This window comes from Lepidochelys kempii, chromosome 4 (genome assembly GCF_965140265.1).
Source record: "Lepidochelys kempii isolate rLepKem1 chromosome 4, rLepKem1.hap2, whole genome shotgun sequence".
Classification (NCBI taxonomy): domain Eukaryota; kingdom Metazoa; phylum Chordata; order Testudines; family Cheloniidae; genus Lepidochelys; species Lepidochelys kempii.
In genome coordinates, this window is record NC_133259.1 from 127,288,023 (window position 1) to 127,308,077 (window position 20,055).

Sequence of the window (20,055 nt, forward strand, 5' to 3'; positions counted from 1 at the left end):
CATGCTTAATTTCAAATCAGAGCAGAATTTGTTGAAAACAAAATTGGTGTTAATGAGATATACTATTCTTAAATTACTGGACTTTGGAAAATTAACTTTCTAGAATTCCAGATTCTTTTGTCCATTCATAACTTCATGGCAAGTGCACAAATTTCATACTAGTTTTATGCAGTAAGCCTCACTGATATCTTATATATCAACGGTCAAATTCTTTAATGCTGGAAACTCAGTCAGATAACCCAACAGGGATTATAAAATCTATCAGATGCCCATCAGGAATTATTACCCCTCTAAACACCATGCTGACAGAGTTTAACTGCTTTGAGTGCCACTGGCTATGCTGGGGGAGCCTTAAACCCCTAGAGTGCAGAAACATGGGTCCCAGAGCAGTTACTGGCTCAGTGGTCTATGGATCTTAACTTCTGTTCTCCTGTCTAGCACAATTGATTTAATGCAAGTCACACGAGAACAGCAGCACACATGTTTGAGTTGTACAAGCATGAAAAAAATTCTCTTACCACTGCTACTTGAAAAAGTAAAAGAAAGGTAATGATTTTTTAAAAGTAAGAATATACTGCCTTTAACATTAGTAGGATAGTACAATAAAGACAGAAATCTGTAGAATAGATATTTACAGTTAATTTCCCAGACCAACTTTAGTTTTGTCCCCACATTCTCACCTACCTGACTTACAAGCCACAGATCCTATCACTTTCTGTGCTTTCTTTTTCTGAAGTGAGCTGAAACCCCCATGCAACTTCCCCAACCACAGGCCAGTAACCTGACATTCTTCCAATCCACCTATCAAATACCAGTGGCTTGATTTATAATATTTATAATGCTAGAAGTCTGCATGGTACTTTACAGAAATAAAAATTCAATACAGGCCTCAAGAGCGCACAACCTAAATCAAACACACCAAATTAAGATAAATGACAAAGAAAGGGAGGGACAAACATTAAGAGAACGTGAGCTGTATTACATTTCAAATGAAGCTGTTAAGTTCTCTTTTTGGAGTCTTACCCCAGTCTCACTACAGGGACGGAATAACACAGGAATGGAGGTCATCAGTGGGCACTCAGGCTACAGAGGTGGGATGACAAAGGATTGGAAGAAGGAGACTGAGGATGGTACCTTAAGAGAGAGTTTTTGCCAGGTGTAGGGGGCACAATGAAAAAAGGCACAACGCAGAGAGTGGAAGGAGGAAAAAAAGGACCAGTTAGGTATGAACAGTTGGTACAGCACAGCGGAGCCAAAGATTCCAACTTTCACAATGTGCTCGTCTGATATGAGTGCAGATACCATTGTTCCCACTTCACCTTTCAATATGGATCAAATACCCCGTCCTCTAGACAGGCCAGACACTAGTGACAAGATTTGATTATATATATATATATATATATATATATATATATATATATACACACACATACACACACACATATATACACACACCACTTCTTATATTTACGTAGGAAACAGCTTTTAGGAATCGTGTGAGAGGGAACGACTTGTTTCTCTTTTTGTGCACCAATGGAAGCACTAGCTTAGACCAGTCATCACTGCTCAAAGCAGTTCTAGATGACAGAGTGGTAAAAATGCTGGCAGCCACAGTATGCTACCACTTCCACAGTAGCAAAATGGAGGGAGAATTTGATAAAATCTCAGGGAATACAAGGCCTTTGTAACCATCCTTTTAAAATGCAGCAGTGCACAGAGGGTTGCTAGCAGTTTGGCACATCTGCGGACCTTAAGAAGTTTTGTAAGCACAGGGTGGCCTGTGTGTCGTTTTCCATTTCCTATCCACTTTTTCTTCTACAGATAAGAACGGTAGGAGTTACCCAGAGGTGTTAATACTCTTTTGTTCATTTCAATTATTTTACCTACATTTATTTCAAGCCTAGTTTACAGAGTAACAGCCGTGTTAGTCTGTATTCGCAAAAAGAAAAGGAGTACTTGTGGCATTTTAGAGACTAACCAATTTATTTGAGCATGAGCTTTCGTGAGCTACAGCTCACTTCATCGGATGCATGCCGTGCAAACTGCAGCAGACTTTATATATACACAGAGAATATGAAAAAATACCTCCTCCCACCCCACTGTCCTGCTGGTAATAGCTTATCTAAAGTGATCATCAGGTGGGCCATTTCCAGCACAAATCCAGGTTCTCACCCTCCACCCCCCCACACAAATTCACTCTCCTGCTGGTGATAGCCCATCCAAAGTGACAACTCTTTACACAATGTGCATGATAATAAAGTTGGGCCATTTCCTGCACAAATCCAGGTTCTCTCACCCCCTCACCCCCCTCCCAAAATCCACACACACAAACTCACTATCCTGCTGGTAATAGCTCATCCAAAGTGACCATTCTCCCTACAATGTGCATAATTAAGGTGGGCCATTTCCAGCACAAATCCAGGTTTTCTCACATCCCCCCCACCCCCATACACACACAAACTCACTCTCCTGCTGGTAATAGCTCATCCAAACTGACCACTCTCCAAGTTTAAATCCAAGTTAAACCAGAACATCTGGGGGGGGGGGGGTTAGGAAAAAACAAGAGGAAATAGGCTACCTTGCATAATGACTTAGCCACTCCCAGTCTCTATTTAAGCCTAAATTAATAGTATCCAATTTGCAAATGAATTCCAATTCAGCAGTTTCTTGCTGGAGTCTGGATTTGAAGGTTTTTTGTTTTAAGATAGCGACCTTCATGTCTGTGATTGCGTGACCAGAGAGATTGAAGTGTTCTCCGACTGGTTTATGAATGTTATAATTCTTGACATCTGATTTGTATCCATTTATTCTTTTACGTAGAGACTGTCCAGTTTGACCAATGTACATGGCAGAGGGGCATTGCTGGCACATGATGGCATATATCACATTGGTGGATGTGCAGGTATACGAGCCTCTGATAGAGTGGCTGATGTTATTAGGCCCTGTGATGGTGTCCCCTGAATAGATATGTGGGCACAATTGGCAACGGGCTTTGTTGCAAGGATAAGTTCCTGGGTTAGTGGTTCTGTTGTGTGGTATGTGGTTGTTGGTGAGTATTTGCTTCGAAATATAACTACTTACAAGGAACACGGACCTAACTACTGATAGTGGAAAGTATCAGAGGATTTAATTACTTCATATGTCCTGCATAAAGAACAACAAGTAATTATTTCTGAGTTTAGAAGCCAAGGTAGCAGAAATCCCTTTTGATGAAGAGTCAAGCTGACAGCACAGATCCCTAGTGGCAAGGACACTGTAGAAGCATTCTACTTCCTTCTCCTACTGAAGCGCCATCTGTGTGCTACTTATTCCATCTGACATTTTAATTTCCACTTACCCGTTTCTTGGTTTTTTTAATCTTGGCATTCCACCTTCTAAAAGAGCCATTTTGCAATAGAAGTACTATTTGCCATACATTTCATAAAGAGGAGCTGAGTGAATTTTGAGCTTGAGAAAAGTGCCAGAAAATCAGCTTTATAGGCAACAACAGTGCTCAGGTCTCAACAGACTGCCAACAATAAGGAAGTGTCTGCACGAGCATAGTACTGCATTTTAATTCCTTTTGCATGTGCATCTATAAAACAAGGATGTGCTCCTAGAATGTAAAATAGATGCATTTAATAAATAGGAATGAACAAAAATCAGACAAGGCAGAACTTAATCCTTATGGTAGAGTTGTGTGTACTAAGGACACCTGCCCACAAGTTTGAAATCCATCCTCCCATTATTAATGGAAACAGGTGTATCACTTTACACCATCAAGACCATATATTGTATAAACATGTCTTGTTTTAAAAGTCTTTAAAAAGAACACAAGACAGACAGACAAACTGGACAAAAATTTCCCCACCCTGTGATAGACAACACTAACTACCATACTCCTCTCAAAGACACAAGTTTAATTTACATAGAAACGCTGGCCCAGATCCACAAAGGTACTTCAGTGCCCAAGTCTCCACTGCAATCCAAAAACTCTGACTGAACCTTGTAGGTGCCTAAACTCACTTATTCTCTAAGTTTTCATGGTTTAAGTTCTGTTGGTGTCTAAGTGTCTACCTCTAGGCATGCACACTACTGCCACAGGTGTCCTGACACCTATCTCCCACCTAAGCCCCAGAGCAATTCACAAACTGGGGGAAGATAGGCAGACAAACACCTAAAGTTGTGTGAACTGCCTGATCTGGCAGGTGTGCTCAGAGGCTGCCTACTGGACTGGGTCCTATTCAAAATCTGGCAGCAGCAGAAACCCAGCTTATAACGTTTGGCCCAGTGCTTAGAGTTCTCACCTGCGATGTAGGAACCCAATTAAATTCCGTCCTCTGCCAGATGGAGAGAAAGGATTTAAAAAGGAGTCTCCCACCTCTCAAGAGTGCTCTAACCACTAAGCTATTGGATATCCTGATGCGAGGCTCCAACAATCTCTCCTACTGAAGCTGTTCCACTGTGGATAAATAATGAAAGAGTGATTAAAGCAGGGGGACTGGACAGTTGGTCTCCCACCTTCCAGGTGGGTGCCCTAACCACGCTATCAAAATAGACCCTAGAATTAAAACCATTTATTTCTAATTTTCAGCTTCTAGCTCCTTTGAGGCCCCAAGTCTTCCAGAAACGTAGGCCCCAGAAACATAAATAGGGAAATAAAAATAAATGACTCAGTAAAAGATGGAACATTTTAAAGCTTGGTATGCTGCCTTATTCTACATCTAGCTCCTGCCATCTGAGATAGTCCTCTCTCTCTCCACCTCCTTGACGTCATCTCATTAGAAAGATATTTACTTACAAACTGAGAAAAGAGATTCAAAGGCCACTGATATACACCACACACAACTCAGATGTTTTTATATAAAAATTGTTCAGATCATAGCCACATTTTAGAACTATACTATAACCCTGATTCTCTACCAGCTTTGGATGTTTCCAAAGTCTCCAAAGATGTTTAAAACAGGAAGGATACACATGTAAAACTCCCAAGAGATGGCTGACAGTTTCTGGAAGTCTACATTCTAGGATCCCACCCCACAGCTCAAACCTTCCACAAACCTTGATTTAGAGGATGTCAGATGACTTGGCATACTGAGTTCTTCAACCTTACAGGGCAACAAGAATGCCACCTGCTGTTGTGGGGCTGGCTAGCTAGCTTTAAAGAGATTACACTCCAACTACAAAGCCATCAGGCCTTTTATATATTGGCTCTTTGTCGCTCTCTGTGGTTGGAAAACCTAAAGTACACTGACGTACAGAGTACAATCCTAAAAGTATATATTTATTAAGTCAGTTGTTTTATATGCTTCTGTAACGAAAAACACAATATTCCAACAAGGTACTTGAAAACCAGTCCAATCTATAAATACTTATGGTCTTCAGAAGAAAATGTGAAAAATTGCTTTAAAAAGTCTTCAAGCTCATAATCTCAAAAAAGTGGAACCTTAACTTTATATCATGTTTATTTTCCCTTCAATTGGCTGCTTCTTGGAATGACACCATACACTTCTGTCCTATTCCTTTTTTCTCCATAACTACCAAAATTAATAAGTCCCACTCACTGAAGGGTGGCAGACTCCCTCGTTTGGGGATTGACTTTAAAACTGCTTTTAAAAACAGAGATGATAAAGCTAGCTGTGTGGATTTCAGCAACATTTAAACTTACTCAAAGTCTGAAGTATCCCCTCAGCCTCAACCAAAAACAACTCCTTCCCATTATCATGTTCCCTGTTATTTATGAAACACCAATGTGCTCTGGGCTGTACAGGACAACATAAAAACAGTCCCAGTCCAGCAGAAGTTACAATATAGAAGAATGACAGGTTTCAGAGTAGCAGCCATGTTAGTCTGTATCCACAAAAAGAAAAGGAGTACTTGTGGCACCTTAGAGACTAACCAATTTATTTGAGCATAAGCTTTCGTGAGCTACAGCTCACTTCATCAGATGCATGCCACTGCTGATGAAGTGAGCTGTAGCTCACGAAAGCTTATGCTCAAATAAATTTGTTAGTCTCTAAGGTGCCACAAGTCCTCCTTTTCAATACAGGAGAAAAATGTTAGAGTGCACTTGGAAACCAAAACAAGGGATTGCCTTAGGGCAGTTTTAGCATATTGGTTTGTTTGTTGTGGTCATTATAGAATATTCAGAAGGAAACAAGAGAGGGTGTGAGTCATGTAATCAGGAGAAATTAGAGGAAAACAAGGTCATGTCCTTCTCTACTGATGCAGGCATCTGGGCGCTTTAGACACAACATGTCCATTTTGTTCCTGTAGCAAGAGACAGCTGTAAGAATTTTTCAACCACCTCTCAGTGCTTATTGCACCTCCTGCTCCCAGACACTGCAACAGCAGCCAGGGAACAACCAAGGCCAGGCTCACGGACTTCTACAATCTGTGCAGCTGGCAGAGGCACGCCTCTAAGGTAGAGGTGATGCCCAAAGAGACTACAGTCCCCAGCATGCTGCGGGCCAAGCCTAGAGCCTTTTAGGGGGGCGGAGCTGCGACTACAACTCCCAGCATACACCGTGGAACTGGGCTCCTCCGGGCTCGAAGAAGTTAGTCGTCCGTGTCGACGATTAATCCCACAATGCACTGCTCCACCTTAAGACCGTAGACCTCTCCTAAGGAGTAGACGTCAGCAGGCGACAAACGTCCCACCTTACGGCGCGCGAGAGCAGCACCGGCCCATGAAGACTACAAGGACCAGCATGCAAGGCGACGCCCCCTTGTCACAGACAAAGCTTGCGCCTTGCATGCTGGGGCCCGTAGTCTCCTTAGCCGGACCGTGAGAACCGACTGCACCACTCTATTGGCCGCTTCACCCGTCACTCAATAGACGGGCAGCCAATCAGCGTCCACGTGCGCCCCGTCATTCGGTGAGAGCTGAGCAGCGATTAGAGGACACGACTTCTCCCCGTGTCTCCTCTCGTGCTCGTGACCCCGATTCATTCTCCTCGCCGGAAAGCGGCGTTATCGCGATTTGCCGAGACAGCCCCCCCCCCCCCCATTAGCGCGACGAGAGCGCAGCGCGCGACCGGCACAGGAGCAGCGATGGCTCCTGCCCTCCCTGCCAGCTGCTGGCGCCCCCCTTCCCCGCTCACCTGGGCGGCTGCCGCGGCCCCCGCTCGCTGACAGACTCGCAGCATCTTCGTCCTCAAAGGCCGGGCACTGTGCGCGGTGGCGTGCGGGAAAGCGCCGTGTGCGGTAACTCCCAGCAGCGCCGCTGCCTCCGCCCCCACAGCCCTCGCACGCACTGCGCAGACGCAGCAACCGGCGGTGCCGCGCCGTTGTGGGGCGGAGCCGCACTGGGAGGAGATGGTGACTGACGCGAGCGGGCGCCCAATCAGGACTCGGAGAATATGCAAATAAATGGCCCGCGAGCCAACATGAGTCACGCTGGCCGTGTATCGCGCCCAGGCCTCAGGGTGGGGCGGTGGGCCGGGGTGGGAGCCAATCAGAAGTGGGGGAGCTGGCCGCTGGCAGTAGGCTGGCTAAGGGGGGAATGTAACTAAAGGGCAGTGGGTGAGGTGGGGCCACACCCCAGCCAGCCCCCTTCCCCCCCACTTGCTCAGAACATGCTGTGCCCCATGCCTGGCCGAGCTCTCAGTGCCGCGCCTTAGGGGCCCGCTACGGCTCCCACCTCAGAGGTCACCCTCAGGGCAGGCAGGAGAGTCTTGGGGCTCAAAACGAAAAGGGTCCAGTCATAGAATCATAGAATATCAGGATTGGAAGGGACCCCAGAAGGTCATCTAGTCCAACCCCCTGCTCGAAGCAGGACCAATTCCCAGTTAAATCATCCCAGCCAGGGCTTTGTCAAGCCTGACCTTAAAAACCTCTAAGGAAGGAGATTCTACCACCTCCCTAGGTAACGCATTCCAGTGTTTCACCACCCTCTTAGTGAAAAAGTTTTTCCTAATATCCAACCTAAACCTCCCCCACTGCAACTTGAGACCATTACTCCTCGTTCTGTCATCTGCTACCATTGAGAACAGTCTAGATCCATCCTCTTTGGAACCCCCTTTCAGGTAGTTGAAAGCAGCTATCAAATCCCCCCTCATTCTTCTCTTCTGCAGGCTAAACAATCCCAGCTCCCTCAGCCTCTCCTCATAACTCATGTGTTCCAGTCCCCTAATCATTTTTGTTGCCCTTCGCTGGACTCTCTCCAATTTATCCACATCCTTCTTGAAGTGTGGGGCCCAAAACTGGACACAGTACTCCAGATGAGGCCTCACCAATGTCAAATAGAGGGGAACGATCACGTCCCTCGATCTGCTCGCTATACCCCTACTTATACATCCCAAAATGCCATTGGCCTTCTTGGCAACAAGGGCACACTCCCCCGCTGGGAGCAAGCCTGTTGAGCTGATTGCAGCCAGGGCCATGTGCTGGAACAATTTGCACAGTGGTGCTGAGAGCCATTGTACCAAACTGTACACCCTGAATAGGATGGAATCCACTTCAAGCCAGGGGGTGCGGCAGCAGCGCCCCGAGTTCCAGCACCTATAATTGCAGCGTGAGCTTAGGGCCAAGTTTGTGCCAGAGACTCCAGCTAGCAGGCGCACCTGTTCAGTTCCAGGAGGTGGGTGGGCACAAGCCCGCCAACAGCTGAAGGTCCCTCTCCCAGTCTAAGGGGAGGAGCAGCTGAACCTGGAGCTCAAATAATTTCAGGGAACAACTAATGAGGAAACAGGGCCAGGAGGAGTGAGGTCATAGGGCCATAAGCAAGGAACCGGAGCTGGACACTGAGCAGAGAGCCCTGGACAGCTCCCACTGTTCCTCAAAGGTGTTTAGGGAACCACTGGATGCTGCCCAGAGGAACTTATGCCCAGACACGTGATCGGCTGCAAGAATGGAAAGAGGCCCCACAGTAGCAGAGCTCCTCACCATCCAGCGTCCTCCTCTTGGTTTTATAAATGGCCACTTTGACCAATGCCAGGAGGAGATTGACCAGGAGATCTTGTGACTTTGTGGGGCCACAGAGAGGATGTGCATGAATCAGAAGGTGAAGGGAATAGTGCAGCCAAAACCTTAGGAGAAGGTTCTGGAGGAGCCAAAAGAGGGGCTGCAACCTGGTGCACTCGAGATAAATGTGCGCCAGGATCTTCCTTGCCACCGCAAAAAGGGCAAGTATCAGGGATGAGGGTGTACTACGCCAAGTACATGCCTGTGCTCACAGCTCCATGAAGGAGCCGTCAGTTCATATCCCCGGCAGGCAGTAGGATCAAGGTGGAATATAGGCTGGCCTACCGGGGTTCTTCCCCCTCCACAGGTGGTAGGTCCCGCCACTTAATGTCAGGGTGGGACACGAGGGTAAGGAAATGAAATGTGTGAAGTATCAGCATGTACAGATGTGCCCTTGGCACGGTTCAGAAATGAACCAGCTACAGATCACACAGCTGGCTCAGATTATGCAGGAGGGGAGCCTGGGGCCTTGCAGACAGGGGCCCAGTGAAAAGATCCAGAGAGCCAGGAGTGTGGGGCAGGGAGCACCCTCTTGCAGGACCTGCTCAAGGAAAGCCCGAGAGGCAGGAAATAAGGCTGCCCTCGCCTCCTGGAGTACACACCAGGGAGTTGAGGGGTGGAGAGCTCCATCCGCCAACCAAGTGCCAAAGGATCCACCCAGTCCCCCTGGTCATAGTCCAGGAGGTCTCCAATTCCTGTGGCATCTGCCAGGACCAGCCTCTGTCGCACAGGGGAAGACCCCACCACTTGCACACCTAGTTGGGGGTTGTGTAGCAGGGGCTCCACGAGAAGATCTGCCCTCTCGGTGACCGCTATGGACCTGGTCACCAAAACCAGCTTCCAGGTCCGGAAGAAGACCGGCAGCTCAGAGCGGTCTTAAGGAAGACCCTTTGGATTAAGCTAAAAGAACTGCAAGTCATATGGGAGGCAGGAGTCTACAAATCTGTAGTACAGTCTCAAAAGGGAAGAAGCAATTGCTCAGGCAGTTTCAGCCAACCCCATAGACACTGCTGCCATCAGCCCTGCCTGCCACGGTTTTCACTCCTTTCCATCCAGCTAATTGGCTGCTTGCTCCGGTCCCCGCCTCCTGCCCCTACCTCACAGTCTCATCAATTCAGTCTAACTCCCATTGCTGTCCCTGCTCTTTCCGATCCTGTGCTTTTCCTTTCAATTCATCCCTTCCTTCTCTCTGCACTCTGCACCCACTCCTGCCCTACAATGTAATCCATTATGTGTAATAAAGTAAAACACACACACACAAAACACAACATTGTGAAACTAACATGTTTTCAATCACAGTTCTCTTTTTAGCAGAACCCATCCTCCCCCATTGTATCTGCCTATTTAGATTATAAACTTTTAATGCAGGAATTTATTGAGCTGGAGACTGTAGGTGTGACTGTAATAAAAATAATTAAGGGGTCCTGATCTTCACTGAAGCCTCTAGGAACGAAATATTAATTAATATTCTGGGTCAGAATTAAGGAAGATGCTTCCTTGGAACAGATTTGGGAAACACAGTGTAGTCAGCTTTCACTTATCCACATAACCTCTGGGTGAGGGTCAATGAGGATTCTTACTGGAGAAAGTGTCTGACTATGGGGTAGAATCTGGGTTAAGAATTTCTGGAGGGGGGCATTTTAGTAATTACAGACCTGGGGACAATAAACTGTCTGTTCTTTGTAAATACTGTAATTTTTTGCAGATCCACTGTGTGTCTGGAACTTCTCAGTGTTTCTAGCATGTGTTCTGCTTTATTTATGTCAGGATTAATTTGCCCTCTTCCTGCCTGAACCTATTAGTGGGAGGCTCTGATCACCCAACTGAAGGGAACAAACATAAAGGATCCCATTCTGCACCGAAAGAATCACATTTAAGTTACAGAATTACAGACTCATTTGTTAGATTTAAAAACACTGTTGATAACTTCACTGTATAGTCATATCTGATAGTATTTTGGAAGTTATAAATAGAGATATTTGAGGAAAAAATAGCTGTACACCTTTAACTTCATGGAAACACTCACAATGGACTGGGAAAACTGCCTCCAGATTTCCAGCTAGCAGTAGTTACCAGGTGTAATTCATATCATCTACACTTAGCAGGAATGCTGCATCCTTTCGTTTGGGGTATGGTTATCCATTCCTTTGTCACCTGGAGGTTCGAGTACAGCAATATGTTTTGTGTAGGGCTACACGTCAAACAGTTCAGAAATTGCAACTAGGATAGATTGTAGCTGCCTGCATAGGAAGGTCTTGATCCTGCGATAAGAACTGTAGGGCAATGCACACTATATGGGTGCAAAGGTCAGCTCATGTGGCTTTTATTACTATGGCTATTACATGTGGCTATTACATATTACATTTTATTACATGTGGCTATTATTTTATCCACCAGGACCTTAGTGGTGTTTTCTGCTAGGAATGCATCTTGCCTATAGAGAACAGGGCTTTTAGGAAGACCATGAAAGACAAAAATATTAAATGATCAGGAAGAGAAGATGTAACTGAGGGAAGGGTGGGATATTCTGCAGGGTACTTTCTACCAGCCCTTCTCACATTTTCAGATTTCCCTGGGTCCTGATGCTGCACTTTTAATGCAAGAACAGCTGCATTACTACAAATGGCTGGGTACGGAGCCTAATGTTGCAGTGGATGAGGGAAGTAAGGATTTATTCCGCTTTCACTTTTGTCAGAATGCTACTGAATGTAACCAGCCCACCCAGACATCCAAACGCATCTAATCAGGCACTAAGGTACCGGGCGCCTCTGAAACCCCCCAGAAGCGATTTAACGCTTTCCTGGCCAGCAAGACACTCATTGCGATGAGAGGACTCGGAATGTGTAACCAAGTTGGAGCTGCTGCACCGCCACCCTGCCCACAGTGCAGGGCCGGGACTAGGGAGCACGTGCACTGGTTGGCACCCGCTGCACCAGGGCGAGTAAACCTGGTAACGCCCAGCGCAAGGCGGAATGGGGCTGCATGCCCAGCTTCTCCCGCCCCTGGGGCACGCGCACTTTGGTGGGGAGGGGGCAGCCCGGGGGCGGGTAAGGAAGGAAGAGCCTTGAGCCACCGCCCTGTTTAGTAAAGGATACTGCTCCGCGTAGGAATGTGCTACCGGTAGCACTTATCAATACGTACTGATTGTAAGAAACTGCTATTGTATTAAATTGCTACCTGATGGACCAGAACTGATTCCTAGAGAACCCCACTCATTATGCCCATCTTATTTACCGTTATGTCCATCTAGGTTTTATTTCCATAGTTTGTTTATGAGATGGTCATGGGAGACAGTATCAAAAGCCTTGCTAAAGGCAAGATATACCACATCTACTGCTTGTAGGCTTTTTACACTGTTAAAGCTATCAGGTTGGTTTTACATGTGAGACTGCTTGAAATACCGTTTTTAGCAAAGTTGGACCTGTCGCTGCTGCAAACTATAGGGATGTGCTACCTGTGACACTGCAATGTGATGAAGCTAATTCCTACAGACAGCACTTTCTCACACCTTGGGTATGTGAGACTGCTATCTGTAGGAATCAGCTACATCAGATGGCTTTAGTGAATTCTTACCATTAGCAGTTCCTGATAGCTGCGAAGGGCCGTACCTGTTAGCCTTGTGGTGTTCTGAACAACATTAGCTATTATGCTAACAGAAATTGAGATGGATTGGGTATGAGCCAAAGATATGACAGTCTTAACTCCTCTGCTGACAAAACATGAAAATAACCTTTTCCTTACATATGTTTCTGGATGGTACACAGCTGTGGCCAGCTCAATTAGGGCCCAGCTGGCCCTGATGAGAGGGCTGTGGGCCAGAAGCTGGAGAAGTTTCACTCTAGCCCTGGAGTGAGTCGAAAGGGGAGTAAGGTACCTGAAGTGGAGCAGTGCTGGGGAAGGGCAAGGGGAGCTGGGAAGCGCCAGCCTGTAAAACTCCCAGGCTGCAGGCCTTGATGAAGGCCTTTGAAAAGGTACTGGGGCTGTAGGGGGCAGCCCAGGGATAGGCAAAGGCAGCAAGTCCTAACCCCTTGCCAATGATGAGTGGCCATTACAGACTGCAGTCTGCCCCAGTGAGTGGTGGCTAGATGATGACTGGCAGTAATACTGAGGCAAGGTGGGTTTAGAGGGTTGGGGGTTCCCCTGGGAGGGGAAACCCAGAATAAGGGGTTACTGTGGGGGTAGCACCCCAAGGTAAAGGGCACCAGGAACCGACAGGCGAGACACTGGCCAGTAGAAGACGCTCTGTACACTGGAGAGCTAATTCCCTAGACAATCAGCAGGAGGCGCTGCGCTGGTGAGTCTTGACCTCACTACTGTGCCATTGAATTACAGGAGCTTTTGTGGCTAAAACCACCAGTAGAGCAATGTATGTGTAATATAACTATGTTAAAAACTCCCACCTTAACCTATTACTTCCCAGCTCGTGAGGATAAAAGAACTAACACACTGGATACCAGCAAAATTATAAACTTCAACTTTTCTTTGTGGATCAATTGGACAGGTCTGTACAAACTAATGAAGAAAAATAACCAAATTATCCAACTGACTGAAATCACACAGGCCCAGGTTCAGACACACAGTTTGGCTATTTTACGTCAGGGATCTGAAATATAAATAGTCTCTGCACAAGCAGAACAAATTATAACACACCATTGGTATGATATTCTTGAAGGATGGGCCCCCTCTTGGTCTTCAACTTTAAAAATTGTTACACTCAATTATTCTTTTCTTTATTCTGATAAATTTAATGTTAATTGTAATGTGTGGTATGTTCTGTTGGATGCTGAAACCACCCGCTCAGCTTGTTTCAAAAAAATTATACAGCCTTGAGACAATTACATAAAGTGTGACCCATTCAATACCCCTGGATTGAAGGGTCATTTGCAGGTCAGTGTGGGAGCCGGGATCGGCCCAAGCTGCGGACGCGGCAGGCAAACAAACCGGCCTGGCCCGCCGGGGGCTTTCCCTGCACAAGCGGGGGACCGCTTTGAGACCCACTGGGTTAGATCAGACAGAGAGGAGATGCGTTGACGAGGCATTGGGATGCCTGTGCCTTTAAGAACCCAGGCCTGGGAAGCCGATGCTGAGAGCTGCTGTCTGTGAGAGGGGAAATAAAAAAAGCCCCCTTTGCCCCCCACCATTTTGGCAAACGCTGATGTCTCAGTCCCACGGGGGTAACTTGTTTCAGAGTAACAGCCGTGTTAGTCTGTCTTTGCAAAAAGAAAAGGAGGACTTGTGGCACCTTAGAGACTAACCAATTTATTTGAGCATGAGCTTTCGTGAGCTACAGCTCACTTCATCGGATGCATGCCGTGGAAACTGTTACCCCCTGTGCCCCTGCTGGGTTTTGCCCTCTGCCAGCGCCTCACCGCGAGCTTAACTCCTGCTCCTCCCCCCCCGCCCCAGCCCTGATGTTGCCCTTTAGCCCCTCTCCTAATCCTGCCTCCAGCTGCTTGACCCCCCGACCAGTCAGTTTCTGCCCCCTGCGCCGACCCTGGGCAGCCCCCTCCTCCGATTCGCCCCTTGGCCACTTTTTAACCCCTGTCAAGCGCAGTCCGCAGAATCCTACGGGTATACGGGCAGGGTGAAGGGCAGTGGCTTCAGCAGATGAACTGAGCATGCTCAGTACACCACCGTCAGCAGCACATTCCGGCCCCGCGCAGTATCCTGCCCCCCGGGCTCCGCGTTCTAGTCTCCGCCCCCCGCGCGGTATGTTCCTCGCTGCCCGCCGTAGGCAGTCTGCGCGCGGCTGGCAAGATGGCGGCAGCTGTCGTTACGCGGAGGCTGTCGGGTCAGTGTGAGAGACTCTAGCGGCGGGGGTCGGCTCCTTGCCCGTGGCGAGGATGCAGGGTAGGGGAGGTGAGCGGGGGGGATCCTGGCCCGTGGGGGCAGCTCCTGGATCACGGTGGCCATCAATTCCTTGCCCCCTTTCAGCAGCCCGGCCAGTGGTTCTGTCGGGGGCAGCACCAACCGGAACCCTCCTGCCCTTGGTTAACAATCAGCTACTCCAGTTCGCTGCCTCTAGGGGACATGGGATTTGGGACTGGGAGCCTCGGGCTGAGGCTCTGCCCCAGCTGCACCCAGATGGGGGGGGGGGCACGCTTCGGGTGAGCAGGTGTCTGGTTTTCACCTGGAGCACCCAGTCAAAAACGGGACCATGGCAGCTCCCGTCAGCACTGCTGACCAGGCCGCTGACCGTCTGGTTGTTGGCGCTGCACAGTGGGGCTGGCAGGCTCCCGGGAAGCAGCCAGCATGTTCCCCCCTGGCTGCTAGGTGTAGGGGGCAACCCGGGGGCTCCGCATGCTGTCCCCACCCCAAGCACTGCCCCTACAGCTCCCATTGGCCGTGGTTCCCAGCCAGTGGGAGCTGCAGGGGTAACACCTGTGGAGGGAGCGGCGCAGAGCTGCCTGACCAGGCCTCTGTGTAGGAGCTGGAGGGAGGACATGCTGCTGCTTCCAGGAGCTGCTTGAAGTAAGTGCTGCCTGGAGCCTGCACCCCGGACCTCCTCCCAGGCCTCTGTCCCAGCCCTGATCCCCTGCTCTCTGAACCCCTTGATCCCAACCCAGAGTACCCTCCTACGCCCCAAACCACTCATCCCCAGCCCCACCCCAGAGCCTGCACCCCCATCTCTCACACCCCCCCATCTGCACCCCAACCCTCTGCCCAAGCCCGGATCCCCCTCCTGCCCTTTGAACCTCTCGATCCCAGCCCAGAGCACCCTCCTACATCCCCAACCAGAGCCCTCATCCCCCTCCTGTACCCTCACCCCCAACCAGAGTCCCCTCCCACACTCCAAACCCCCTGGCCCAGAACCCCTTTCTGCACCCCAAATCTGTCATCCCCGGCCCCACATTGGAGCCCCAGCCCGAGCCATCACCCCTTCTCGCATTCTAACCCACTGTCTCAGCCCCCTCCTGCACTCTGAACTGCTCATTTCTGGTCCCACCCTAGAGCCTGCACCCCCAGCTGAAGCCCTCACCCCCTCCCACACCCCAGCCTCCTGAGGCAGCCCAGTTAAAATGAGTGAGGGTGCGGGAGGAGAGCAAGCAATGGGGGGGGGAGATGGAGTGAGTAGGGGTGTGACCTCGGAGAAGGGGCAAGGCATGGGCAGGGTCTTGGAGAAGGGGCGGGGCAAGGGTGTTCGGTTTTGTGTGAGTAGAAAGTTGCCACCCCTACCCACACTGACCATGTATTAGAGATGGAAGGGTGTAACTGGAAGCGGATTCATAGAATCATAGAATTTCAGGGTTGGAAGGGACTTCAGGAGGTCATCTAGTCCAACCCCCTGCTCAAAGCAGGACCAATTCCCAATTAAATCATCCCAGCCAGGGCTTTGTCAAGCCTGACCTTAAAAACTTCTACGGAAGGAGATTCTACCACCTCCCTAGGTAACACATTCCAGTGTTTCACCACCCTCCTAGTGAAAAAGTTTTTCCTAATATCCAATCTAATTGCGGCAGCCCTCGTTGGTATGGGGGCCTGTGTGGTTTGCAGAGATGACAAATCCCAGCATGCACTACAGCTGTATCACTCAAACTGGGATGGAGCATCCTGTGCAAGATGAAGCAGTGCATGGTGGGATTTGGTATTTTTATTGCTGCACCTCCTTAAATCAAAATGAAGCATTGCATGCTGGGATATGTCTCCATGCACCATACTCCAGGGTCACGCATGTGACAAGCCCAACCTTTTGGCTTGTCCTCACCCTGTTTAGTGAGTCTCATAAATAGCTTTTAAAAAGTTCACTCATCCACAGGCAACTGATGGAACATGATGTAGGTGACCTCATCTTCAAATTGGATATGAGGGCTGTACATAACACAGTCCTCCAGCCCGAAAGTTCTTGGGTCCGGATGGAGAACTGCATGTTAGAATCTCATTTATGCGGGGTGCATTTCCATATTGAAAGTGACTGTTGCTATGGCCATGAGTGTGTTTTCCCTGTTAGCCACGCTTTGGCTGTTCTTGGTTTAGACAAACTGCAGCTTGTTGGTGCTGTGATTCCCTGTAACCATGGATGGTGTGCAATGCTCTGAAATGCTCGTCTGTCTTGCCAGAAGCCTAGCTAAATGATTTCTAAAACATTGAAGGGGAAACAGGGTGATCTGTGTACTAACCACTGAAAGGAAAGTGTCATGTTTAAAGTTGTTCGTCAGAAGCGCTCTGTATATGGGGAAATGACTTTTTCGTTTTCTCTCTGCAAGATTTAGTTTCAGCTCATAAATGAGCAAAACATCAACATTAATGTCAATCTTTTACAATTTATAAAAGAAGACTTATTTCTAGATATCATTAGTCTGAAAATACTTATTGAAAGGCTGTCTTAAGATAATGTACATGAGAGCAGCAAAATATTTCCAACAAGGTCTTGGTCAGTCAACCATCATTATAAAACTTTCCTTGATTTTCATTGACCGCTAGGTGGCAGATCTTCAAAAACTTTCACACCCAGAAGCTGAAGATTCTGAATTTGGTGCTAGAATGAAAGTCATTGGTGATATTGAACCTACATGTTAGTGTCTGAGGAATATCTAGCTCTACATTTTCAGCCAGAGAGATTTTGATGATTACCCTTGCCAATCCCACTGTCTGCTATGTGCAAAGTGTCTAAACAGGGAATCTAGCAGATTTGTAATTAAGTGGTATTAATGTTTACTGCAACACAAAACATGGGTTCAGGTGTCGGGCGGTTTCAACCCACTGCTCACTTTTCATTAACTTTTCCTGGTATTATCTATTCTTTCGCCACAGGGATTTTAAGACCTCTGAATTTTCTGGTCCCTTTGGCCTACAACAGCTCCTGCAACATCCGTCTTATTTCTGGACTCTCCATACGATGTTTCAACCGGGTGCAGGCCCCATTAGCTTCCTCTGCTACGAAAGCTCTGTTGTCTGCTAGTGATCGGTCATGTGGGTGTCCTCTCTCCATCTTTAACAGGTGTGGTGTGTTTTTAAAGGGTGAATGTTACATAAAACCTATTAGAAAACAAAGAGCCTGCTGTAAAATTTGCAGAATGTAATACACACTAGAGTCAGCACTCGAACTTTCTTTCGTATTTCCCACCATTGCACTAGCCCAGCGTACAGTTCAGCTCAACCAGTGGCATCAGTGGTTGGAATGCAATGTCGACCACCACAGGTATGTTTGTCCCCGACCTAACTCTGCTCAGAGCAGGCTGAACCAGTGCTAGAGCAATGATGGGAAACAAAGAAAAATACCTGTGTACACAAGCTTATAAGGAGAGTGTTAGGGTTAAACCTGTTTTCTATCCAAATTCCATATTCTCATCAACACTTTTGAAAAGTAGCATCTTTCCCCAATTTGGCATGGGAAGTTCTGCTGCTACTTTTCACTCTTGCAAGCGGGATCAGTTTTTAAAACTCCTTCTCCCGCCTGTATCATGTCAAGACCCTTTAATGAAGATGCGAGATGGAATGTGCCTCAAACATGTACCTCAGCTCATCGCAATAAGAAACCTTGTTATATAACTGGTGTTTGTTTTATTAATTAAAATAATGAAAGCCCCAGATCTCTAATGTTAAAACATGTAATTTTAACTTTTCACCTGAACTAGCTCTTGTGTTACACTATCCTGAGTTCTCAACTCCATTTTTAAAAGTTATGAACCAAAGAAAACTGTCTATACATTGCCTAGCACAGTGGGGCCCTAGTCCATAACTAAGGGTCCTAGGTGCTACAATAATTTAAATAATATTTGAAATTCACTCAGCCAGACATTTGCACTGCAATGTAATAGATATGTATATGTCAATACTCAGCCAAAGGGCCTACTGAAATGTTAGATCATTTTGCTTTTAAATTTTCTGAGGCAAGTTGGTGTAAAGTCACTCTGGGTTTTCCAGGTGGAGTCAGTCAGGTGCTGCGTTCTGGGGAAAGACCACTTAGTTCTTGTTAAATTACATACTTCATCTTTTCTGTTCTTTATTTCAGTGTAACAGCCTTACTGCCACATGTCCTTCAGCAGCCAGCGAGGACTCTCACATATTATAGCATTCGAAAAGGAAAGAGGAAATCTGTAAAATCTGTGGTCTATAGATTTCTCCGACTGCACTGCGGCCTTTGGTTAAGGAAAAAAGTAAGGCTTTCATTTTATTAAATATGAGATCTACCCTTGTTTAAAAGAGTGACCAGCTGCCTTCCTTCCTCTAGGGATCAGTAGTGATTGGGAGGGAAGATTAAAAAAAACAAAGAAAATCCAGGGTGAGAGTTGAAAGCTGACTTGCTCAGGGCATGGGGATTGTTGAGGTATGGGTTATTATTGTTGCTATACATCCATCTATGGTAAAGTGATGTAGAATTCTTTGCTTCTGACAGGCTGGTTACAAGAAAAAATTATGGAAAAAGTCTATTCGCCAGAAAAGACGCTTGAGGGAACAAGTGTTTTGCAATAAAACTCAAAGTAAACTCCTTGATAAAATGACCACTTCTTTCTGGAAGAGAAGAAACTGGTACGTTGATGATCCCTTCCAGAAGTATCATGATCGCACAAACCTTCGACTCTAGGAAACCTCTCTCTTCTGTGTCTCAGTTCACGCTTCTGTTTTTCCTCTTACTGCCCAATACATGTCATTGTATGTAGGCTGGGATCTTTTTATGTATTTCCAAAGACAAATAACTATAGTCTGTCATTTTTCCACATTTACATGTAACATGCAAATATACAGTCTGATTTGAATTATTGGTACAAACATCCAAAATAAACTAATTCTGGACTGTGACTGGAGTATTCAGTCATACTTGGTTATTGTATTTCACTTAAAGTGGAGGAGGGGCAAGGGGAAAAGTTGAGAAATTTTGATTCAGCTAAATATTCTGAACTTCTCGTGGTGAGATTCTTGCAATAGGGTATGTAGTTGAACATCTAAGCTAAATTTTAAGAATTAATATTAGAATGGGAATGTTTAAAGCAGTTTGAAAAATACAAGTAATATAGAATGGGTATTACCAAAGCACCTAGGAGCCCCAGTCATGGACCGGGACTCCATTGGGCGAGGCACTGTACAAACAGAACAAAAAGACAGTTGCTGTCTCAGTGTCTGCATTAACTGAATGGGGCTACCATTTTAATAACGCTGCCCAGTTTCCTACTG

At 47.1% G+C, this 20,055-nt stretch overlaps 2 protein-coding genes across 6 annotated transcripts in view; one reads left to right on the plus strand and one right to left on the minus strand.

The window, feature by feature from the left end:
• The window catches only part of IMMT (inner membrane mitochondrial protein), a 52,529-nt gene extending 45,281 nt beyond the window's left edge, over window positions 1-7,248 (minus strand). For 3 of the 5 annotated variants that reach the window (XM_073342856.1, XM_073342855.1, XM_073342854.1), the window contains exon 1: window positions 7,083-7,247. In XM_073342856.1, coding sequence (XP_073198957.1) covers window positions 7,083-7,127 — 45 coding nt within the window. In that variant the 5' untranslated portion in view covers window positions 7,128-7,247. Of the gene's footprint in view, window positions 1-7,082 lie in introns of all 5 variants that reach the window. The other 2 variants (XR_012158770.1, XM_073342857.1) reach the window with 1 other exon arrangement.
• Window positions 7,249-14,656: 7,408 nt separating this feature from the next.
• MRPL35 (mitochondrial ribosomal protein L35) overlaps window positions 14,657-20,055 on the plus strand; it is a 31,652-nt gene continuing 26,253 nt past the window's right edge. Inside the window, exons 1-4 of the mRNA XM_073342864.1 lie at window positions 14,657-14,734; window positions 17,695-17,881; window positions 18,896-19,040; window positions 19,280-19,413. Coding sequence (XP_073198965.1) covers window positions 14,701-14,734; window positions 17,695-17,881; window positions 18,896-19,040; window positions 19,280-19,413 — 500 coding nt within the window. The 5' untranslated portion in view covers window positions 14,657-14,700. The remainder of the gene's footprint in view (window positions 14,735-17,694; window positions 17,882-18,895; window positions 19,041-19,279; window positions 19,414-20,055) is intronic.